General features: G+C 44.0%; 1 protein-coding gene across 2 annotated transcripts in view; it reads left to right on the top strand.

The window, feature by feature from the left end:
* LOC126271939 (uncharacterized) overlaps positions 1-26,467 on the top strand; it is an 891,928-nt gene that overhangs the window by 715,034 nt on the left and 150,427 nt on the right. For both annotated transcript variants that reach the window (XM_049974360.1, XM_049974359.1), the window contains exon 11: positions 17,984-18,064. In XM_049974360.1, the coding sequence (XP_049830317.1) occupies positions 17,984-18,064 (81 nt within the window). The remainder of the gene's footprint in view (positions 1-17,983; positions 18,065-26,467) is intronic.

Here is a 26,467-nt window from a genome sequence, read left to right as displayed (position 1 = left end):
TGCGCTGTTCAATTGATACTATTTTAGGAGAACTTGCACAAACATTTCTCATATTCGATACAGAAGGATCCCTAGGCTTCCATAAAACAGCAGAACAAATAATAAATTTGTGTTTTCAGAATGGAAATATGTTTAAGTGCGAGTACGTATTTTTCAAAAAAATGAGCAAATAATTTAATACTGTGTTTTAATGGAGCCTATAGCCGCACATTTTTTAACTAGATATCTTAAAATATACAGGGCGTTCCGCAATTCCTATTGCAGACTTCTAGCAATCATGGAGGGGACTGAGTAATCGTGAACTATACTGTTTGGATGTAAGATAAGTTTGGATATCGGGTCACTTTCAAATCTCCCGCTTCAAGCGGACACAATGAAGTCTGACTTATGCTCCCTACAGAACACTATAGCGTGGGCATTCTTTCCGAACTCGTCGTCGGCCTCTCTTCTACATGACGAATGGCGGTTATGAAAGTAAGTTTCTCGCAGCCGTTCCCGTAAGCGGATGAAAATCGTTAAATGAAATCGTAAACAACACAGTCACTCTTCTCTGTGTGCGTACCGTGAAGCGAGAAATTTGAAACTGATTGAATCTTCGAAGTTGGTTTACATCCAGACGTTACATTTCCAGACATGCGTTCTTTATCAAAACTTTGTCCCTACCAGGCTGTAATTGTGAAACATCCTGTATATTATATACACGTTATAGCCTGTAGATAATGTAACAATACATCGATATCCTTTTCAACAGATATCGATAACCATAGGCGGAACATAATATAATGATGTAGCTATATATCGATAAGGGATGGCAATATCGAAAGCCGATAGTTTTATTTTACATTACACACACCGAAAAAAGTTTTGCATCACCTCTGTTCCGAGATTTCCGAAACCTGTACAGCAAATTGGAATAGAGATCAACATAAACATCATTTCAGCACTTTTTTTGCTCATTAAAACAACACATTGTACCACCATACAGCGAGACCTTCAGTCCCCTAGACTTAGACCCACTGAAACCTAACTAACCTAAGGACATCACACACATCCTTGGCCGAGGCAGGATTCGAACCTGCGACAGTAGCAGCAGCGCGGTTCCGGACTGAAGCGCCTAGAACCGCTCGGCCACGACGGCCGGCTATTATTTGTCTGTCGGAAGTTAGATCTAAATATTTTGCTGGTGTGAGATGTCGATTGGCTGAAGATGGTGACGTGAAAACTGAATGGAGGATTTGCTAGTTGGTGCGGTTAATGGCGGTGCCTCCTGTTTTCTATGAATTTACCTGAAGTTTCTAGGTATTACAACACTCGACCAGAAGATTCAAAAGACATGGAAAGAGGGTATAGAGGGTAGTCAGGTTGTCGCTGTCGTCAGCACATTGCATGAGGCAATGAGGGGAGGCGTGGATGTTTGGGAATGCGTACAGGTTCGTACAGGAGAGGAAACGTGCCTCAGAAAACCTGATGCCCATAAAAGTCAAGTCCCCTGGCACAAAAAATATACAAGGATTAAAGGAAACACCCGAAGACTTGAAATTGAAATAATGCGGACAATAAATGACAGCAAAAACTTGACGCAGACTTGTTATAGATGCTACATTATCAAAAGCATAGCGACGATTTATAGATGATTGAAAAACGCATAAACGGTGCTTCAAACGAAAGATCAGTTCGTACATACGAAACCTTTATCAGACCAATTTTCGAATACGCAGATCCGTCTGGACGGCCAACAGAAACCAAACAAAAAGATTATTCAGCAGAGAAAGAAGAATCCTAATAACACATACACCAATCAATGCCATGTACGTAATTGCGAATACAAAACCTTCAAAATGCCGACTCAGTGCACGTGCTAGTAAAATCGGACTGAATAGACTAAGTAGCAATATACAGACGACGGATCTACTTGAGGACAAAATCATTATTTTCAGTTTTCCGAGATTTCAGTACAATTACTCGGGCATATAATAGCCCAATGCATTAAAAGAACAGACGAAGAACACAGCGAAATAGAACCGCAAACAGGATTAGCTAAAAACATCAAACATCAACAACAACATAAATAGAACATTGTGTTTGTCTGTTACTAAACTGCTGAACCGATTTTGATGAAATTTGGTATGGAGATAGCGTGAACGCCGAGGAAGAAACTGGGGTGCTTTAGAAACTTTGTAGTACAATATATTTATTAATGTGAAGAATATAACACGAATTAGGGAAAGTATTTACTGTTTTAAAGTCTTTTACTTTTGAACTTCATCATATTTGTGAAAATGCCTTGATTAGTTGGGCACTCTATTCAAGATACCTCATTATACACTATGTGATCAAAAGTATCCAGACACCCCCAATAATATACGTTTTTCATATTAGGTGCATTGTGCTGCTTCCTGCTGCCCGGTACTGAATATCAGAGACCTCAGTAGTCATTAGACATCGTGAGAGAGCAGAATGGGACGCTCCGTGGAACTCACGGACTTCGAATGTGATCGGGAGTCACTTGTGTCATATGTCTGTACGCTAGATTTCCACACTCCTAAACATCCCTAGGTCCATTGTTTCCGATGTGATAGTGAAGTGGAAACGTGAAGGGACAGGTACAACACAAAAGCGTACAGGCCGACCTCGTTTGTTGACTGACAGAGACCACCGATAGTTGAAGAGGGTCGTAATGTGTAATAGCGATACACTTATCCAGACTAACACACAGGAATCCCGAACTGCATCAGGATCCACTGCAAGTTCTATGACGGTTAGGCGGTAGGTGAGAAAACTTAGATATCATGGTCTAGCGGCTGCTCATAAGCCACACATCACGCCGGTAAATGCCAAACGACGCCTCGCTTGGTGTAAGGAACGTTAACATTGCACGATTGAACAGTGGAAAAACGTTGTGTGGAGTGATGAATCACGGTACACAATGTAGTGATCCGATGGCAGGATGTGGGTATGGCGAATATCCGGTGAAAATCATCTGCCAGCGTGTGTAGTGCCAACAGTAAAATTCGGAGCCGGTGGTGTTAAGGCGTAACATGGTCGAGCAAAGCACGGCCTGTGGCGGAGTGATTACACGACTGTAACATCCCTGTAATGCACTGGCCTGCCCAGAGTCCTAACCTGAATCCTACAGAACACCTCTGAGATGTTTTGGAAAGCCGATTTCGTGCCAGGTCTCACCGACCGACATCGATACCTCTCCTCAGTGCAGCACTCAGTGAAGAATGGCCTGCCACTCCCCAAGAAACCTTCCAGCACCTGATTGAACGTATGCGTGCGAGAGTGGAAGCTGTCATCGAGGTTAAGGGTGGGCCAACACCATATTGAATTCCAGCATTACCAACGGAGGGCGCCACGAACTTGTAAGTCATTTTCAGCCAGGTGTCCGGATACTTTTTATCACATAGTGTATACACGCGCTCCTGCCCACGTCCCTCTGCACGTAGAACTTGGCAGTCATATTGCGCGTGTTGCACTTATAAGTAGGCTGTTTAGGTTTTTATGTTGGTAACGCCAAGTAGCGCTCTGTATGATAATCAGTGACTATGTAAGTAGGCTGTTTAGGTTTCTATGTTGGCATCGCCAAATGACGCACTGTATGAAAATCACTGAAACACGGAAACTCTTACTTTCCATGTTAGAGCTACTTTTATTACTTCTCTTCAAATCACATTAATCATAGAATGGAAACACACAGCAACAGAACGTACCAGCGTGACTTCAAACACTTTGTTACAGGAAATGTTCAAAATTTCCTCCGTTAGCAAGGATACATGCATCCACCCTCCGTCGCATGAAATCGCTGATGCAGCCCTGGAGAATGGCGTATTGTATCACAGATGACCAGAATACGAGCACGAAGAGTCTCGACATTTGGTAGCGGGGTTGCGTAGACAAGAGCTTTCAAATGCCCCCATAAATGAAAGTCAAGAGGGTTGAGGTCAGGAGAGCGTGGAGGCCAGGGAATTGGTCCGCCTCTACCAATCCATCGGTCACCGAATCTGTTGTTGAGAAGCGTACGAACACTTCGACTGAAATGGGAAGGAGCTACATCGTGCATGAACCGCATGTTGTGTCGTACTTGTAAAGGCACATGTTCTAGCAGCACAGTTAGAGTATCCCGTATGAAATCATGATAACGTGCTCCATTGAGCGTAGGTGGAAGAACATGGGGCCCAAACTAGAATGAGCTCTAACATGGAAACTAAGCGTTTCCGGAGACATGTCCACATAACATCTTTTCTTTATTTGTGTGTCAAGAATATTTCCTGAAAGTTTGGCCGTGCCTATTTGTAACATGATGACTTTTGAACATTATTAAGGTAAATACATTCTTCGTTCTCTATCAAAATCTTTCATTTGCTAAGTAAACCTATCAATAGTTAGTGCTTTCAGTAGTTAGAATCTTTTATTTAGCTTGCCGTATTGGCGCTCGCTGTATTGCAGTAGTTCGAGTAACGAAGATTTTTGTGAGGTAATTGATTCATGTTAGGTATAGGTTATTGTTAGCAAAGCCATTCTTTTGTAGAGATTGTCAGATTGCGTTGCACTAAAAATATTGTGTGACAGTTTAGTGATGATCAGAATAAGTAAAGAGAGTAATTTCAGAGTACGTTCAGTTTTGCTCAGCTGTTTGAAAATCAAATAATGTACGGGGTTAACCAGTACAGTAATTCATCAAATTTCGTAAGGGGACGTTTCGCACTGTGCAAAACGATAAGCGGTTCAGATGAAATGAGATATAAAACACTAGATTTGATACTCTTTTTCGTATTTGAAAATAAATGGAGGAAAAAACCCATAGCCGGCCAGAGTGGCCGAGCGGTTAAAGGCGCTACAGTCTGGAAGCGCGCGACCGCTACGGTCGCAGGTTCGAATCCTGCCTCGGGCATAGATGTGTGTGATGTCCTTAGGTTAGTTAGGTTTATGTAGCTCTAAGTTCTAGGGAACTGATGACCTCAGATGTTAAGTCCCATAGTGCTCAAAGCCATTTGAACCATTTGAAAAAATCAATACTTATGTTGAAAAAAACCTAGTTCCCTCGTCAGCGCAGTGTCTCTCTTCAGGAGTGAGAGTGAAAGATGAAGGAAAAGAAACACGTCAGCAGAAGGATGAAATACAAGATGTGGGAGGAGGCACTGTTGATGGTGACCTGGACGCTGGTGGAGGGTGGATGCTATAAAGCAGCTGCGGGTAAACGGGAGTGCTCAGGCTTCCAGCTTCACGAGGAGCTCGTGAGGCGACAGCGGCTTTTAGTGGCCTCGTGACGTGGGCCACGCCCACCGTACGTGGAGTGCCCTATCCAGCTGCAGTGAAAACTGCACGTTCGTCCGTGTCTGGTGCGATGCAGGTACCGTTACGCGACAACATAAAAGACAATGGGGAGGAGCAGGAGCCCGCCGGTTTTCTGCAGAACTGGCAGCGTCGACCAGGGAACGACGATAACTCGGCGGCGGCACGGGTGTCAGGGAATCCCGGCAGGAGAGCGGCGGCGGCGGCGGCGGCGGCGGCGTAAATGTCAGCGGCGGCGGCGCATTGCTCACGGGTCACGGAGCGGGGCCACAACGGCGCGGCACAACACAGCCCGTGCAGAGACGCAGGCAGTCCGCGCTTCTTAATGTGACGTTCCGATCGTAACTAGGGTCCGCCTGACGCGCAGAAATCACACTGAGGTGACAAGTCATGGGACAGCTGTGTGTACGTGTACATATTTATGGTAGTATCGCGTACACACAGTACACTACTGACCATTGAAATTGATGTGATTACATTTTCACGCAATTTGGGTGCATAGATCCTGAGAAATCAGTACCCAGAACCACCACCACTGTTCTTGAATCGCCTGGGCATCGATTCAAACAGAACTTGCATGGCGTGTACATGTACAGCTGCCCATGCAGCATCGATACCACAGTTCATCTAGAGTAGTAAATGGCGTATTGCGACGAACCAGTTGCTCGGCCACGATTGACCAGACGTTTTCAGTTGGTGAGAGATCTGGAGAATGTGCTGGCCAGGGCAGCAGCCGAACATTTTCTGTATGCAGAAAGGCCCGTACAGGACCTGCAACATGAGGTCGTGCATTATCCTGATGAAATGTAGCGTCTCGCAGGGATCGAATGAAGGGTAAAGCCACGGGACATAACACATCTGAAAGGTAACGTCCAGTGTTCAAAGTGACGCCAGTGCGTACAACAGGTGACCGAGACGTGTCACCAATAGCACCCCGTACCATGACGCCGTGTGATACGCCAGTATGGCGATGACGAATACACGCTTCCAATGTGTGTTCACCGCGATGTCGCCAAACACGGATGCGACTATCAAGATGTTGTAAACAGGACCTGGATTCATGCGAAATAATGACGTTTTGCTATTCGTGCACCCAGGTTCGTCGTTGAGTACACCATCGCAGGCGCTCTTGTCTATGATGCAGCGTCAAGGATAACCGCAGCCATGGTCTCCGAGCTGATAGTCCATGCTGCTGCAAACGTCGTCGAACTGTTCGTGCAGATGGTTGTTGTCTTGCAAACGTCCCCATCTGTTGACTCAGGGATCGAGACGTGACTGCCCGATCCGTTACAGCCATGCGGATAAGATGCCTGTCATCTCGACTGCTAGTGATACGAGGCCGTTGGGATTCAGCACGGCGTTCCATATTACCCTCCTGAACCCACCATTCCATATTCTGCTAACAGTTATTGGATCTCGACCAACGCGAGCAGCAATGTAGCGATACGATAAACCGCAACCGGCTGGACTGGCTGAGCGGCTCTAGGCGCTTCAGTCTGGAACGGCGCGACCGCTACGGTCGCAGGTTCGAATCCTCCCTCGGGCATGTATGTGTGTGATGTCCTTAGATTAGTTAGGTTTCAGTAGTTCTAAGTTCTAGGGAACTGATGACTTCAGAAGTTAAGTCTCATAGTGCTCAGAGCCATTTTTGATGAACCGCAATCGCGATAGGCTACAAACCGACCTTCATCAAAGTCGGAAAAGTGATGGAACGCATTTCTTCTCCTTACACGAGGCATCACAACAATGTTTCACCAGGCAACGCCGGTTAATTGGTGTTTGTGTATGCGAAATAGGTTGGACACTTTCCTCATGTCAGCATGTTGTAGGTGTCGCCAACCTTGTGTGAACGCTCTGAAAAGCTAATCATTTGCATATCAAAGCATCTTCTTCCTATCGGTTAAATTTCGCGTCTGAAGCACGTCAGCTTCGTGGTGTAGCAATCTTAATGGCCAGTGCTGTATAAAAAGTCAGTGCATTGGCGGAGTTGTCATTTGTACTCAGGTGATTAGTTTGAAAAGGTGTCTGACGTGATTATGTCCGCACGAGGGCAATTAACAGACACTGAACGCGGAATGATACTTGGAGGTAGACGCATGGGACATATCACTTCGGAAATCGGTAGGGAATTCAATATCCAGGGCTCCGCATTGCCAAGAGTGTACGGAGAGTAGCACATTTCAGGCATTACCTCTCGCCACGGACAACGCAGTGGCCGTCGGCCTTCACTTAACGTCCGAGAGCAGCGTCATTTGCGTAGAATTGTCGGTGCTATCCAAGAACCAGCATTGCGCGAAGGGCATCTCCTGGTCCCGTAGCCATATCGGTTGGATCCTAGACGAGTGGAAAACCGTGGCCTGGTCAGATGAGTCACAATTTCAGTTGGTAAGAGCTGATGGTACAGTTTGAGTGTGGCGCAGACGTCTCGAAACCATGGACCGAACTTGTCAACAAGGCACTGTACAAGCTGATGGTAGTTTCTTAATAGTGTACGCTGTGCTTGCATGGATCACTGGCTAGAAATGGTTATGTCTGGCTACCTGGAGAGCATTTGCAGTTATTCACTGACTTAATGTTTCAACATAGCATTATACAGCCAACTGGTTGCAAATTGCTGCTTTCTACATTGCTCAAGGTGTAGACACCTACTATGGGTGTCTTCATCAGAATTAAATTTTGATAAACCGTAAATTACGGTTCATTCTCATGTTAGACCCTTAGTAGTTGTCGAAACCTAGATCAATGTACCAAACAGTAATTTGCAATCAGTTGCCTGTGTAATCTTATCTTAACTGGTATACGCTCGTTGAGTAGCACCCATTTTTAAAATTGTAAGAATTAAACTTCGATGGAATTTTTATGGATGACAATGCGCCAAGTCAACGGGTCACAATTGTTCCCGATTCGTTTGAAGAACATTCTGGACAGTTCGATCGAATGACGGAGCCACCCGGATCGCCCTATATGAATCCCATCAAACATTTATGGGATAGAATCGAGAGGACAGTGCATGATAAAGATGTTACACTATGAACACTATCGAAATTATGGAGGCATTCATGGCTGATTATTAGTACAGGAGACCTCCAACGACTTGTTGAGTCTATGCGACCTCGACCAGCCACAGTAAGCCGGGTAAAATGAGGTCCAAAATAATAATAGGAGGTTTCCCATGATGTTATGCCGGAGCCAAGATAGCCCCTGAGGGCCGGCAACCCATATTACATCACAGAGGACGAGGTTGTCTATGTCCAAGGCGTACCAAAAGCACCAAGGTAAACACTGGCTATTTACATACAACATAATGGAAACAGACATTCCTAGCACTACTTCCTGCAGGGGTAGCTCGAGCCACGGCCTGCAGGAAGTATCACTACGCCAAAACCTGATTGACAGCTATTTAGGGGCTAGAACTCGCCCCCTAGAACTCGCCCCAAAGTTGGGTTCACTCTGGATGCGTACCTCGTGTTCTTCGACGACTGAAAAATTACGATTTCATCTCTGAATTGGACTCTTACTACTGTGTGTGTGTGTGTGTGTGTGTGTGTGTGTGTGTGTGTGTGTGTGTGCTACCACAAACCTTTGTGGAAAATTAGAACTGAACTTTTGTTTGCCTCAATTAAGAGACTTTTACTGGCATCGTTATTGTTACCTTTCGTTTGTTGTTCCGTCATCAACCTTGTGAACTTACATCAATGAAAGTTGTGTTTGTGAAAGTGAGGAACAAGTGACACGTGGAATTACGTATCAAAAACGGTTCAAATGGCTCTGAGCACTATGGGACTTAACGTCTGTGGTCATCAGTCCCCTAGAACTTAGAACTACTTAAACCTAACTAACCCAAGGACATCACACACATCCATGCCCGACGCAGGATTCGAACCTGCGACCGTAGCGGTCGCGCGGTTCCAGACTGAAGCGCCTAGAACCGCTCGGTCACAGCGGCCGGCCATCCTCCCATCACTCAACAAGAATTTGGAATCAATATATTTCCTCGTTTATGTTTGAAATTAATACTTAACTGAGAAATAAAAAAACCGCTACGGTCACAGGTTCGAATCCTGCCTCAGGCATGGATGTGTGTGATGTCCGTGGGTTAGTTAGGTTTAAGTAGTTCTAAGTTCTATGGGACTGATGACCACAGATGTTAAGTCCCATAGTGCTCAGAGCCATTTGAACCATTTTTTTTTGGTAAGTCCCATAGTGCTCAGAGCCGTTTGAACCAATTAAAAAAACGTACATTACTGGACTGTTACAAGGGCCACAGCACTTTTCTTAAATTGGGACATTTAATCTACTTCAACCGAGAAATTATGTAGGTATCCACCTCGGATAGCAGAGGGAAACTTGGCCGATCAAAGAAAGGTGCGAGCACGGGACAAAAACGGCAGCTTTTGTTTGTGAATGAGGGGATAATGGGAGCCCCACTGTCCAGCGAAATCTGCCAACAGTTGGCGGCCGTGGCTCGGTTCGCAGATAATGCCGTCAGCGATAACATCGCGGCGGCTGCTGATTGCTGACTCTAGATTATCGACATCCATGCCGAATCTATTGCGCTATCCAGCCCCGCTGACGTCACTCCACCTGAACTGTTCCGTGTTAGATTAACAATAGGTGCTCGCCTGCCTTGGCGAAACTGCAGATTCTTTTTAATTTCCTTGCGCAAACATATTTCGATGCTTTTGTGACACAACCAGTCAGTGGTTTAGGTATTTCACTTTTCTTTCTTGTTGCTGCGGTCTTCAGTAACAAGACTTGTTCGACGTAGCTGTTCCTGAGCAAGCCCCTTCATCTCTGCATAACTAGGCCACAACCCACGTCCATTTGTACTTGCTTGCACTAGTCAGTCCCTGACACACACACACACACACACACACACACACACACACACACACACACAGAGAGAGAGAGAGGGAGAGAGAGAGAGAGAGGGGGGGGGAGAGAGAGAGAGAGAGAGAAACTCGTCTAGCTTGAAGGGGGAGACCAGATGGCGCTATGGTTAGCCCGCTAGAAGGCGCTGCCATAGGTCAAACGGATATCAACTGCGTTTTTTAAAATAGTAACCCCCATTTTTATTACATATGCGTGTAGTACGTAAAGAAATATGAATGTTTTAGTTGGACCACTTTTTTCGCTTCGTGATAGACGCCGCTATAATAGTCACAAACGTATAAGTACGTGGTATCACGTAACATTCCGCCAGTGCGGACGATATTTGCTTCGTGATGCATAACCCATGTTAAAATGTACTGTTTACCAGTTGGGGAAAAGGTCGATATCGTGTTGATCTATGGCTATTGTGATCAAAATGCCCAACGGATGTGTGCTATGTACTCTTCTCGGTGCCGGCCGCGGTGGCCGTGCGGTTGTGGCGCTGCAGTCCCGAACCGCGGGACTGCTACGGTCGCAGGTTCGAATCCTGCCTTCGGCATAGGTGTGTGTGATGTCCTTAGGTTAGTTAGGTTTAAGTAGTTCTAAGTTCTAGGGGACTTATGACCTAAGACGTTGAGTCCCATAGTGCTCAGAGCCATTTGAACCATTTTTTTTTTTTTTTGAACTCTTCTCGGTATCCTGGACTACATCATCCAAGTGTCCGGAAACAGGAAGTGTTCAGCCACATGTGAAACGTCAACCACGACGTGCAACAAATTATGATGCCCAAGTAGGTCTTTTAGCTGATGTCGCGGGTATATACTTCCCTCCATAAACACATTGATGATTCCTTCATGCCTCAGGATCTTTCCGGTAAGCGGAATTTCTGTTGTCTCGGGTATTACATGCCGTAGCTCTTCATCTCTTCACTAGTTAATACAATATCTCCATGTCATCTTCAACATTTTGTGCTACGTTTCAAAAGCTTCTGTTCCCTTCTTTTTGGACTGCTAATTGTCCACGTTGTAGCTTCCGAAACATTGTCGATTACATAGATGAAATAGCTAACGCCACAGACACACCTCCAGAAAAAGTACAGTACATTTTGTGTGACTAATTGAGAAATTTTGTTCTAACCTCATTTTTTTTTTGTTGATTGCTGACCAAATTCAAAGGCTAAAATTACTTTATGACCAATGTTTCCATCGTTCTCAAAAGAATACGAATGATTGTACGTGCCTATGTTTAATACTTATTATCTTTCAAAGGTGTGAAACAATAACTGTCTATGACTATTAAAGTTTTGTGGTCCGACAGAACGAAAAAGAAAGTGAGAAGTGTTGTGGACTGCAGAAGATGGAAAAATGGTTTTCTACGAAATCACTGCATTTTTTTTTCACTTAGGTCTTTTAGCTACAGGAAAACAGAAGTTCTTGACAGACTAGAGATGTACGCTGGATAGGGACTCGAATCCGGGACCTTGCCCAACGTGGGAAGCGATCTCAGAGTCAGAGCTGTCCAGGCACCACTGTTAATCCAGTCTCACAGCTTCGCTTCCGACAGCTGCAAAAGAGCGCACTCCTCGCTACAGGGTGCGAGGGCTCGTCCTGGAAGCAATTCCGAAAGCTGTGACTTAGCCATTTCTCCTCAGTACCCTTTCTCGTTGGAGTGGCTAGTCCAGCAAGTTTGAGAAGTACGAGGGAGAGTCACTAGCAGAAGGGAAATTGCGAAGGCGAGTCTGCATAGCTTAGTCGGTAAGAGCATTACCAACCATAGGCAAGGTTCCGGGTTCGCGCCCAGTCAGATACACAGTTTTAATCGGCCAGAAAGTCACAAAAGAACGAACATTCCTGTGCAGAGCGAAGAAATTCATTCTGGAATGGGAAAATTGCAGTATTTGAAACAAAATTATTGGAACAGTCGCCGTACTCACCAGATAAACGTTTCTCCCGATAAACGTTTCTCTGAAGAAAAACTGTTGCCTAAAATGGGATAATTTGTAAAAATATATGCTTGAAGACGAATGTAGCCGGCGCCATTGGGTTGAAGCCAGCTTTTACGAAACTGATAGCCTCTATGATTGTAGACACAGCGACACAGGTCTCCGCTTCACCTTGGTCGTTTTGTATGCCCCGTGAAAGTCTTGGCAGCAACGCGAGTACTGGTAGAGTGAATATTTCTAGGCATGAAATCGCTGCATAAGAAACTAGAAGCGTGTTTGGGTTCCTGACTGGATAAAAAAGGGCGTCAGCTGCTGGGTTGCTCAGCGACCTCGTTGCAACAAACTGTTGCAGGCGACCCGGGAAGTTATTTCAACCACCTGAGGATGTCACCAGAACCGTTCACGTTTCTTTTTAATAAAGTTAATTCATGAAAGAAAGACACTACGGTGCGTGAATGCTAGTCGCCAGATGTCTGCGGATCACATCACCTAATTTTTTTTTTAGGGGTATTCATATTTGTGTCTACAGTGGATGTCTGCCAGGTCTTTTATTTGCTAGCAGTTTTCATAATTCATTTTCGTATGTGTTTCTAGTGATTGATTTCTCGATGTGTTCCTAATGGAATGACGTTTGGGTTAGGCTCAGATGTCGTCAGACCATTTGTATCGAGTTCGTGTCGGACGACCTCAAGTGCTCTGCTTCTTTCTGTAGCCAGCGTGACTGAAATCCCACAAATAGCTACGCATAGCACAGATGTCCAACAAAGGAACGAAATGTTCCGTGTCGTATTTAATTTTGTCGACATCCTACCGACACGAAACCCTAGCTCAAACCACTCGTAGTGTTAGTTTCGTGTCCTCAAAGTTGTGTAACCTCCCCATTATATTTGTTTCTGTCTCAAATTTAGCCCTGATTTTACCTCCGACTCTATAAAAGTCTACGTATTACCAAAACTATGTCCTCACAAACAGTTATCCTCCTCAAACTCGTGTGCTAACCTTTAACTAAACAGAACCTAATTTGAACTGAACTGTGCCTCATTCAAATGCAGCTTGTTTTTATATTAAATGCACAACGGAAGTAAAACATTTTATAATAAAATGTTTCCCTGAGACATTTAAGTCTCTTTTTATTATCTACGATAATCATCGAAGCAATCAACTAAAATTTTTGTTGCGGCCGGGACTCGAACCCTGGACTTCTTGCTAGCTAGGCAGAAATGCTAAGCAATACACTACCACAGCACAATGGTCAAGCCTCCTGCAACGGTTAGCATTTTATGTGCTTCGGTCATTGCGGAAGTAAAACAGTTATCTGGTACTAATCAAAATTCTCCACTTACCTCACGTCTTGACAACTCTGTTACAGATTTATCGAAAGCCCAACAGCGAACAGCAAGCAGGCAGTGGCTAAGCTAGATTTCTGTTTCTAAATACATATTCAAGCTGTTGCTTGTGGTAACGCATAATGATAAACAGTGGGGTGGGGAGAGATGACAAGACAACGGTTTTAGAAAGAAGTGTGTTTTCAAAAAGACAGTGTAATATTTCGCTTGATCTTTACACGTAACATAGGTCTGAACAATACTATGCTTAACAAAGTGAAAAATGATTTAAAGAGAGTACAATGTTAACAGAGAATTTATGTAAAAACCAAACAGTTTAATCAGTTAATATGTTAATGCATCACAGAGGAAAGTGGGGTGTTCATTCTCTCAGCTCTGAGCAAGTTAACTAGCTGACAATAATCATTCTTAGGTGCGCAGTGCTGCAGTCTTACCTCAAGCTACTTCTCTTCAAAAGTATTAACATTAATCTATATATATAAAAGACTGAAAAGAGCTAGACCGATTTGGCTGAAAATTAGTGGAGAGGTAGCTTAGAACCAGGAGACGGGCATAGGATACCGCTATAAAATGTGGTATAACAAAAACGCAACTGGCATGGAATAACAAAACGGAAATGTCAGCTAAACGTCACTATAAAACGTAGTATAACAAAACTTATCTAACATGGAATAACAAAACGCAAATGACAGCTAAACGTCTATGGTTAAATGTCAGTATATATCATTAATTAAAAATTTAAAGAAATAATTTGTATTTTCTTTGAATAATCATTAACAATGCCGGGACCAAGACGATCGAATATTTCTCGACAAAGCCGTAATGCTTCGAAACATAAACCAACCAAAACTCTGCGACGGTACGCGTTTGGTGGTAAGTAAATTGATGGACAATGTTATTTAAGCGACGATACTCAAAGGAAAATTCGAAGGTGAGGAAGTTCTCATTCCGAGGATCCCGGTGATCCCTACCGATATGCCGTTTGAGTTTAAAAGACTTCAATTTCCGATCCGTCTTGCATTCACCATGACCGTTAACAAATCACATGGCCAATCCTTGAGAGTTTGTGGTTTAAATCTCGAATATCCATGTTTTTCACATGGTCAGTTATATGTGGCATGTTCATAGGTCGGAAGACCATCTACGTTGTTTGTTCTTGAGCCTGATAATAAAACAAAAAATGTCGTGTATCCCAAGGTACTTAATTGAAGAGTGCACCAGAAAACATAAAGAATAAAGAATCATTAAAATACTTAATTTTTTATTTGTATCTCCTAATAAAAAAATTGAACTTAACATCCAAAATCTGATTATTTATTGGCTTTAAGGCGGAACAGAGTTCGCCGCGTCAGCTAGTCAAAATATATATTTTCTTCGCTTTCTAATATATGTATATTGTATTCATGCTTGCTGTCCTTTACAATCAATCTTTCTTCATCTAACAGATACAATCACAAGTCCAGACAGCACTACAGAATACGGCCATCACCTGCCACACTTCAACAAAGAATGTATTAGATTGCGCAGAGGCAAAGACTGTGCCACGACGAGACGAAAAATTGTTTAACAGTAACGTAACATGCTCTCTCTCTCTCTCTCTCTCTCTCTCTCTCTCTCTCTCTCTCTCTCTCTCTCTCTCTCTCTTTGCTGTGCACATCGATGACATACAAAAACCAAATGACGTGACCACTTTACAATCGGAACAAGTCGAAACTATTTAGTTTTGCCGGCCATTTGTAATGGCTAGTACCGCAGTTTTGAAGCTTGGTTTCGCATCCTATTTCATTTATGGATAAAAAAAATGAAGTTTGCAGTGAAGAATGTACTCGCTGGCCAGTTTATGTTAGATGCTGTGCACGAAATATGGCTAACATATGAAAGAATTTTTAATGGTTGAAGGATCGCGATACTTGATTCCATTCTCGAGAAAATACGCGAGATGTATTGTTGGTTGTCTGCGACAAAGTTGGCAACTACCCACCACGCGCAAAGTTTTTGCTGCTTGTTACGACCTGTTGTACGGTACATGGAACGCCTTTGTGTTTCTCTTTTTCGTAAGCTGAAGCTGGAGATGAAAAACTTACAAAAATGAAAAGATTTTCCTGGTCATCATGGGCTGCATCCATTTCTTCAGTTACAATGTTGACCCCTACACAGAGTTCATCACCCACTGCTATACCGTCGATGGTGACTGCTCTTCAAATCTAGCAACGTTTCTTCTCAGTGCTCCTCAAGCTGAATCATAGACTACTTTGCGAAACTGAACAGTTGTAGAAATACTATCCTAGCTTTTTAAATTTGTAACCATGTTTCACATGTATATGTACTACATTGAAGGAAATAAAAAATACGCCGCTAAACACTTGCACCAACTAAACTTATTGTAAGCAGTAGCTTCTCAGCAGAAGCAGCACCAGGTCTAAAATTTGTGTCCTGTTTTGTCAGAGTAGCCGACACTATTTGCTCCAAAAAGTGAACCTGTCTGGACTCATTCTGTAGAATCCACGGAATTTGTGTTCGTGCTGGGGAAGCTGACGAGATACCACAGCCAAACTATGTTTGATATTAATAGCGGTATCTGGGTGGACCCATATTTTCTTTTTCAGTTCTTTGAGCTTTAAGCAATGACAAACGAAAATAAAATCCTCTCCGGAAGAATTCACGATTGCATTTGGAACGAGACAGAAACATGGTTCGTGCCATCTCATTGCTTTTCGTATGGTGGGTCGCATCGTGTCATTCTAGTGGAAACACAAGTGTCGCACTGTTAAGCGTCGCATCGCGGAACCTTCATCAAAGTGTGCTGCATTGCATATTGTATCGTCTCAGTGTGAACTACGTGTAAAATTTGCTCGGAAAAAAAATTACGCCCCTTAAGGTAGGCAACTTGGGGGGCTGGGATATGTAAGATGGGTTGCCTATCTTGAAGGTGCGTGAAATACACTCCTGGAAATGGAAAAAAGAACACATTGACACCGGTGTGTTAGACCCACCATACTTGCTCCGGACACTGCGAGAGGGCTGTACAAGCAATGATCACACGCACGGCACAGTGGAGACACCAGGAACCGCGGGGTTGGCCGTCGAATGGCGCTAGCTGCGCAGCATTTGTGCACCGCCGCCGTCAGTGTCAGCCAGTTTGCCATGGCATACGGAGCTCCATCGCAGTCTTTAACACTGGTAGCATGCCACGACAGCGTGAACGTGAACCGTATGTGCAGTTGACGGACTTTGAGCGAGGGCGTATAGTGGGCATGCGGGAGGCCAGGTGGACGTACCGCCAAATTGCTCAACACGTGGGGCGTGAGGTCTCCACAGTACATCGATGTTGTCGCCAGTGGTCGGCGGAAGGTGCACGTGCCCGTCGACCTGGGACCGGACCGCAGCGACGCACGGATGCACGCCAAGACCGTAGGATCCTACGCAGTGCTGTAGGGGACCGCACCGCCACTTCCCAGCAAATTAGGGACACTGTTGCTCCTGGGGTATCGGCGACGACCATTCGCAACCGTCTCCATGAAGCTGGGCTACGGTCCCGCACACCGTTAGGCCGTCTTCCGCTCACGCCCCAACATCGTGCAGCCCGCCTCCAGTGGTGTCGCGACAGGCCTGAATGGACGGACGAATGCAGACGTGTCGTCTTCAGCGATGAGAGTCGCTTCTGCCTTGGTGCCAATGATGGTCGTATGCGTGTTTGGCGCCGTGCAGGTGAGCGCCACAATCAGGACTGCATACGACCGAGGCACACAGGGCCAACACCCGGCATCATGGTGTGGGGAGCGATCTCCTACACTGGCCGTACACCTCTGGTGATCGTCGAGGGGACACTGAATAGTGCACGGTACATCCAAACCGTCATCGAACCCATCGTTCTACCATTCCTAGACCGGCAAGGGAACTTGCTGTTCGAACAGGACAATGCACGTCCGCATGTATCCCGTGCCACCCAACGTGCTCTAGAAGGTGTAAGTCAGCTACCCTGGCCAGCAAGATCTCCGGATCTGTCCCCCATTGAGCATGTTTGGGACTGGATGAAGCGTCGTCTCACGCGGTCTGCACGTCCAGCACGAACGCTGGTCCAACTGAGGCGCCAGGTGGAAATGGCATGGCAAGCCGTTCCACAGGACTACAGCCAGCATCTCTACGATCGTCTCCATGGGAGAATAGCAGCCTGCATTGCTGCGAAAGGTGGATATACACTGTACTAGTGCCGACATTGTTCATGCTCTGTTGCCTGTGTCTATGTGCCTGTGGTTCTGTCAGTGTGATCATGTGATGTATCTGACCCCAGGAATGTGTCAATAAAGTTTCCCCTTCCTGGGACAATGAATTCACGGTGTTCTTGTTTCAATTTCCAGGAGTGTATTTTGCAGGCCACTTTTATTTTGCTTACGCTGTATACCTGGTGACGTGTTTCTGGCTTGCAACACTTTGCCTGGGCACTGCCGCATCTCCCACAGTGGTGGGGCTCAAGCAGTGACGGGAGCAGAGGAGCCGCTCGCTGACGTGTTCTCTCTGTGTGTTTCAGACGAGTGGCGGCTGGCCCAGCAGTGGGAGGGCCACGTGACCGCCGCCCCCGCCGCCACCGACGCCCCCCGCAGCCGCGCAGGTGAGTCCGGCTCAGCGCTATCTCGCCGGCACCGCCCGGCTGCCTGCCTGTGTGCGTGCGTGCGTGCGTGCGTGCGTGGGTGGCTTACACGGGCCGCGCGTCATGCCTCAGCCGAGAAACGAGCATAAGCTATAGAGACAAAACGTTATGACCATTGTCCATCTTGAGACAGAGTGCTGCCCGGAGGTGCTGCAAGCGCGTGGCGGGATAAGGATGGGATGGGAGAACTCGTTCTAGCGGCGATGGGGACCCGCAAATGGGGGAAGTCCATTGACGTAAGCGACTTTGATAAAAGACGGAGTCTTGTGGCTCGGAACATGGGAACGATCGTCGCGGAAACGGGGAAGCTGGCCCGCTGTGTCGCTTACTGTATTCGTCAGCATCCAAATTGGTTGAAGGACGATGAAACCACGTATAGGTGTGGACGTCCACGCCGCGTATAGGAGGCTGCCCACCGTGTAAAGGAAGGATACGCGGCGATCTGGAGCAGTTTTGAACACACGGTACAATGTACAGCGACAAGTGTTTCGGAGCACACTATTCGGCGCACTTCGTTGACCGAGTGCCTCAAAGTAGATCATCTGTGGTGACCTGACCAAGGAGATTGTCAGTTACGATGGCAGTCATCGATGTTGGACCTTGGATCAGTGAAAGAGGGTCGCCCAGTCGGATGAATCACTTTACCTGTAACACCAGGTCGATGGCCGTGTCCGGATTATATCTGTGGACAAAAATCGATATATCGATATCTATTCCACGTATTATTGATATACGCGATACTTGCACCATCGATATATTGATGCCAAAACGGCAATATCGAGTGCAGATATTTTTATTTTACGTTATTTTTCTTGCTATTTTTGGTAAATATTTGAAATTGTTCTTTTGAAATTCTACTAGAACATAAATTTACTTTTGCTGTGTGATGGAGCCTTACTACCTTTTTGAGCTTTCATCACTCCAGTCTTGCTCTTTGACTGTGTGAAACAAGTATAGGTGGCACAAAGGAGAAGTATGATGGCACTGACCTGTGGCGGTGTGAATGGAGTAACAAAATTTCCTAAGTTAAGAAATAGCACAACAGTAGCGTTAAAAAACTAGATGAACAAAAATCTAAATGAGAAGATTGGTCTTTGTGGCGGGCCGAGATGTGTGTGGCGAAATGCTGACGTTATCGGCACTAGGCGCTACGTTTAAACTGCCACGTTTAACTTCACCCCGCAATTTTCACACTGCGACTGCTGCTTCGCTGGCGTTTGCAGAAATGAAAAAAAAACAGGGAACTAGACATGAACTGTTCCAGGCAGATCCCGCCACTTACATGTAGTTACCATTGTCAATAAAGTGGTTATCGCCAAGCGTGAACGTGCATCGTTTTCGTTTCAGTTCTTCCTATTCCTCTAGCAGGCTGCTAGCTTGTTGATGTACAGAATATCTAATAATAAATCAGTACTTCAATTTACGGATCTAAAACTTAGATTTTTTAAATATTTATAATGTGTAGCCCTTATTTTTACAGGCTGATATGTCGATACTTTATTCGTCTATATATCGATATATCTGTAATATTTTTCTATGCGAGTTGATAATGATATTTTTTTAAATACCGATGTATCGTATTCCCGATATTTTTAAAAATATCAGTAGTCCTAGTACGGATACGTCGTCATCCAGGTGAACGGCTGCCCTGAACATGCCGCATTTGATGCAGGCCGATAGGGGGAGTATATGTTACTAGCTGACCTGTTCCGCTTTAAAGCTAATAAATAATCAGATTTTGGATGTTAAACTCATTTTTTTTATTAGGAAATACAAATAGAAACTCTACCAGCTGGTGAGCAAGATGTATGAGACAGGCGAAATACCCTCAGACTTCAAGAAGAATATAATAATTCCAATCCCAAAGAAAGCAGGTGCTGACAGATGTGAAAATTACCGAACTATCAGTTTAATAAGCCGCAGCTGCAAAATACTAACGCGAATTCTTTACAGACGAATGGAAAAACTACTAGAAGCCCACCTCGGGGAAGATCAGTTTGGATTCCATAGAAATGTTGGAACACGTGAGGCAATACTGACCTTACGACTTATCTTAGAAGAAAGATTAAGGAAAGGCAAACCTACGTTTCTAGCATTTGTAGACTTAGAGAAAGCTTTTGACAATGTTGACTGGAATACTCTTTTTCAAATTCTAAAGGTGGCAGGAGTAAAATACAGGGAGCGAAAGGCTATTTACAATTTGTACAGAAACCAGATGGCGGTCATAAGAGTCGAGGGGCATGAAAGGGAAGCAGTGGTCGGGAAAGGAGTGAGACAGGGTTGTAGCCTCTCCCCGATGTTATTCATCTGTATATTGAGCAAGCAGTAAAGGAAACAAAAGAAAAATTTGGAGTAGGTATTAAAATTCGTGGAGAAGAAGTAAAAACTTGAGAGACGGCAAAGGACTTGGAAGAGCAGTTGAACGGAATGGACAGTGTCTTGAAAGGAGGATATAAGATGAACACCAACAAAAGCAAAACGAGGATAATGAAATGTAGTCAAATTAAATCGGATGATGCTGAGGGAATTAGATTAGGAAATGAGACACTTAAAGTAGTAAAGGAGTTTTACTATTTAGGAAGTAAAATAACTGATGATGGTCGAAGTAGAGAGGATATAAAATGTAGACTGGCAATGGCAAGGAAAGCGTTTCTGAAGAAGAGAAATTTTTTAACATCGAATATAGATTTATGTATCAGGAAGTCGTTTCTGAAAGTATTTGTTTGGAGTGTAGCCATGTATGGAAGTGAAACATGGACGATAACTAGTTTGGACAAGAAGAGAATAGAAGCTTTCGAAATGTGGTGCTCCAGAAGAATGCTGAAGATTAGATGGGTAGATCACATAACTAATGAGGAAGTATTGAATAGGATTGGGGAGAAGAGAAGTTTGTGGCACAACTTGACTAGAAGAAGGGATCGGTTGGTAGGACATGATTTGAGGCATCAAGGGATCACAAATTTAGCATTGGAGGGCAGCGTGGAGGGTAAAAATCGTACAGGGAGACCGAGAGATGAGTACACTAAGCAGATTCAGAAGGATATAGGTTGCAGTAGGTACTGGGAGATGAAGAAGCTTGCACAGGATAGAGTAGCATGGAGAGCTGCATCAAACCAGTCTCAGGACTGAAGACAACAACACATATCCGGTACATCAACAAACTAGCGGCCTGTCTATCCTCCTTAGAGAAAGAATTGCAAGAAGACCGATGCAGCTTCGGGCTTGGTGATAAACATTTGCTAACAATGGTAACTGCACGTCATAATAAAAGGTGTCCGATAGGTCTGTCGTTCGGTTTCGTCACATACTGAAGACAACAACAACAACAACAACAACAAATAGAAAATTAAGTATTTTAATGATTCTTTATTCTTTGTTTTTTGGTGCATATCTTCCACTCTTCAATTAAGTACCTTGTGATACACGTCAGTTTTTGTTTTATCAGGCGCAAGAACAAACAACGCAGATGGTCTTTCGACCCGTGAATATGCTACATATAATTGACCAAGTGAAAAACCTGGTTATTCCAGATTTAAACCACAGACTTTCAAGCATTGGCCTTGTGATTCGTTAATGGTCTTGGCGAATGCAAAACGGATCGGAAATGGAAGTCTTTTAAACTCAAACGGCATATCGGGTTGGCTCATCGGGATCGTCGGAATGAGAACTTCCTCACCTTCGAATTTTCTTTTTAGTATAAATAAATAAATACTTTGAATGCCCGATTAAATCCTCGTTCTCCGTACTGTCTGCCCCAAATGAGATCATTTGGAAACAACTATTGTTGTTTGACGTGTATTGACGTGATTCAGGTATTACGCCTCAAAGCAATGAATGCAATGGCTCAGGTGGCGGAGTCAATAATGGCGATTTCACTTTCCCACTAAGGCAACACAATCCGTGCGTTTCTCCGGAAAACTTCAATGCGCCACAATACTCGCAACAAAGTCCGTCGGCCCAATGCAAACGCAAGGATGCAAGCAGTAATCAGTAATGCAGTCGTATCTAAACGCTACTCGATTCAAATCATCGCATGATAAACCTCTTCTTGTGCGTCGAAAATTATCTACATGTTGATCTCTGTTGTTCGCTCGACGATTTCGCTTTGCCAACCGAGCCGGACCAAGGGCTGCCTCACTTTGCTCTTGTGATTGAGAAGCACGAAGTCGAGCCATACTAACGCGGCGCTCTTCACGGGCAATTTGTTGTTCTTCTTCAGTCCTTTCATTCGCAATGCTTTGTATCCTCCTTGCATTACGGCTTTGTCGATAAATATTCGATCGTCTTGGTCGCGGCATTGTTAGTGATGATTCAAAGAAAATACAAATTATTTCTTTAAATTTTTAATTAATGGTATATACTGATACTTAACCATAGACGTTTAGCTGTCATTTGCGTTTTGTTATTACATGCCAGATGCGTTTTTATCTACATCTACATCCATACTCCGCAAGCCACCTGACGGTATGTGGCGGAGGGTACCTTGAGTACCTCTATCGGTTCTCCCTTCTATTCCAGTCTCGTATTGTTCGTGGAAAGAAGGATAGTCGGTATGCCTCTGTGTGGGCTCTAATCTCTCTGATTTTATTCTCATGGTCTCTTCGCGAGATATACGTAGGAGGGAGCAATATACTGCTACACTCCTCGGTGAAGGTATGTTCTTGAAACTTTAACAAAAACTCGTACCGAGCTACTGAGCGTCTCTCCTGCAGAGTCTTCCACTGGAGTTTATCTATCATCTCGGTAACGCTTTCGCGATTACTAAATGATCCCGTAACGAAGCGCGCTGCTCTCCGTTGGATCTTCTCTATCTCTTCTATCAACGCTATCTGGTACGGATCCCACACTGCTGAGCAGTATTCAAGCAGTGGGCGAACAAGCGTACTGTAACCTACTTCCTTTGTTTTCGGATTGCATTTCCTTCGAATTCTTCCAATGAATCTCAGTCTGGCATCTACTTTACCGACGATCAACTTTATATGATCATTCCATTTTAAATCACTCCTAATGCGTACTCCCAGATAATTTATGGCATTAACTGCTTCCAGTTGCTGACCTGCTATATTGTTTCTAAATGTAAGAGATCTTTCTTTCTATGTATTCGCAGCACATTAAACTTGTCTACATTGAGATTCAATTGCCATTCCCTGCACCATGCGTCAATTCGCTACAGATCCTCCTGCGTTTCAGTACAATTTTCCATTGTTACAACCTCTCGATTTACCACAGCATCATCCGCAAAAAGCCTCAGTGTACTTCCGATGTCATCCACAAGATCATTTATGTATATTGTGAATAGCAACGGTCCTATGGCTCTCCCCTGCGGCACACCTGGAATCACTCTTACTTCGGAAGACTTCTCTCCATTGAGAATGACATGCTGCGTTCTGCATTTTATAGCGGTCGAACGGGATAAAAAGTATCCTATGTCCGTCTCCTGTTTCTCAGCTACCTCTCCACCAATTTTCAGCCAAATCGGTTCAGCAGTTCTTGAATTATAAATAGCATAACTAACACGACTTTCTTTTATATATAGAGTTGGGGGACATTCACCTGGGCTCCCATGGGGTCTGTGGTAATGATCAAAGTGTCCATGACTGATGACACATACCTCCCGAAACCTACAAAGGACTTGTCGAATTACTGGCACGCGAAACTGCTGCTGCATTCCGTTCCAAACGTGAATCAGGACGCTATTCCGAAGGTGCTCATAATGTTTTGGGTCGTCAGTGTATCCGGAAGTGATGTTGACCAAAAATACAGACATATAAGGGATTATTACATCCTCGTCTCTCAGAAGGACTCCTTATCAATGCTTGCGCTAATCATCATTTGCTAGAGTATTCTTTTCTCCGAAAAATACCAAATTTCCACGATTCCAGCACATCATTTTGATCAGCCACACCTCCTGCAGTCCCCTCAACTGTAAACACCAAAGTGATAAAACTTGTCAGTGTAACAAAATGACAGCTCCATTAACCATCTACGTGAAGAGGACAATCCAGTGGAACTCGAGAGAAATTCTGTAGTTACGAAATTTTTTGACTACTTAAGAGTGCCACTTGAGGCAAATATAGACATTCCAATGATGTGAAATTTACAGAACGTGCTCGATGCAAACCATTCAACCATATTCCCAAGTTTTGAAACTTTAGCACATCTGCTCACTGAAATACAACACTTCAGTTTTCTGACGCCTCATAGCGACATTTTATCGTCCTTAGGACTCTACTCACTGAGTTCTAAAATTGGTGGAAATATGTGAACATCTTCATTTATTCGTTCAGCAGATCTGCACGAAAAATTTGAACGTCATCTGAGATGGTGAACTGTGGAACTCTACATCACGTGACATACAGTCACCGTAACAAAAGTTGTTGAAATACACCTGGAATCACTGGATGCGCCAGTGATCATTTTGCCTCTAACAAAAGTTGCTTCTAACAAAAGTGAACACCTTGCCTCTAACAAAAGGTGCCTCTAACAAAAGTGAACACCTTTCCTCTAACAAAAGTGAACACCTTGCCTCTAACAAAAGTGAACACCTTGCCTCTAAAAAAAGTGAACACCTTGCCTCTAACAAAAGTTGCCTCAAACAAAAATGAACACATTGCTCTAACAAAAGTTGCCTCTAACAAAAGTGAACACATTGCTCTAACAAAAGTTGCCTCTAACAAAAGTGAACACCTTGCCTCTAACAAAAGTTGCCTCAGATCGCTTCCAGCAAAACAACCGCAGAACGTACCATACCTTGTACCTGATCGGCGGCTACAGTAACATTTTTTGTTATCATTTTTTGCGTTAACTGTGATGTCGCTGGTTCATCTTGCACTAACTGGTGGTGGAGACTTCAAGTACCGCTTCGAACACTGGTGTGGATTACAAATGCGCAGTTGTTGTGTAGTTGTGGGATCTGCGATAATGAACGATAAGCAAATCCACTGTAACAAGTAATCGAGCAATACACTTTTAATGTTTGTGATGCGTCAGCGTGAATGACTAATGACTCCGGGGGGTCTTAGCCAAACGCTAGTGCCTCGAAAAGAAAAGAAAAGTAATTAAAGTCTCGTTCCTAAGTGAAGTAATTGGACGTTATACGTGTGGAGGTGACGGAGAACCGAGTTCACAAGTTGAATTTGGACTCCGCAGGTTAGATTAGTGTGTCCTTCGGCCTACTATAAATCAGTATATCTCCTTTTTTGCTAAGGCGGCTTGTCAAAACAAGAATTTCTTTTATCAGAGTGATTGACGGACGCAGAAGCTCTCGAGAATCCGAGGCATTTCTGGGGGAGATTAAGTTTCAAAACAGAGTCCGTTTTTAGCAATTAGATGCGTGTCTTTGACAGTCGTGACATGATGTGTGATAGCAGCTCGCTGTAGGGAGGAGGCTGTCTTCACCTGTAATGAAACTTTGTGTCGGCAGCCGACAGGTTAAAAGCGTGCCACGCCATGAGCAGAGCACGGGTATTACTTCGAGCAGACGACATCAAAACTTCCAAAACTGTGTTCCACCTTACAGAAATTTTAAGCCTTGATTGATTTTGCTGCCTCAATCAATATCGGGTGTGAAGAGTTAGTTATTTATGTGTTCTATTTATCAGACTCACGATAACACCACGATATGGAACATCGCAAAAGTACAAACAAAGAACCTATACTTCAGTAGATAAAAAATATTTATGCTGACGTTTTACACTTCTGTATTTATGACTAAGAATTTCTGTTCAAAGAGAAACTTATTTAATCTAAATTTGAAAACAGTTCTGCTCTCTTGCAGACAATTTATTTCCATGCGTGGATTGACAAAGAGTTTTATAGCTGCATATTTCACCGCTTTTTTGCCAAAGTTAGATTCATTATAGGGTAATGCAGATCATTTTATCGTATACTGACGGAGTCGTAAATATCTCTATTATTCTCACACTCAGGCGGATTCTCCATAAAAAATTTCATAAGTGTATAAATATGCTGTAGATTTTGTTGGTATCCCCAGCTGCTTAAAAAGATGCCTGCAATTTATACGCATGTGTACCCCACACATAAGTCTAATTACTTTCTATTCTGTTATGAATACTTTTTGCCTAAGGACATAGCCCTGAATATTATTCCATAAGACATCAGTGAATGAAAATACGCGAAATATGTTAACCTACTGACTCCTATAACCACAGAGTTGACAGTTCGTCTTAACGCAAAAAAAAAAAAAAAAAAGCTCTAACGTGGACGTTTTAGTTTGTCTACTACATTCTTTTCCCAGTTTAAGTTTTCGTCAGTATGCACAACTAACTAGATCATTATTCCTTGTTGGTATGACAGATTAATAGGAAGTGGGATATTTGTGGCAGTACAAAACCGGATGAAGTG

Source organism: Schistocerca gregaria, chromosome 5 (assembly GCF_023897955.1).
Source record: "Schistocerca gregaria isolate iqSchGreg1 chromosome 5, iqSchGreg1.2, whole genome shotgun sequence".
Lineage (NCBI taxonomy): Eukaryota > Metazoa > Arthropoda > Insecta > Orthoptera > Acrididae > Schistocerca > Schistocerca gregaria.
This window is presented reverse-complemented; position numbering and strand designations above follow the sequence as displayed.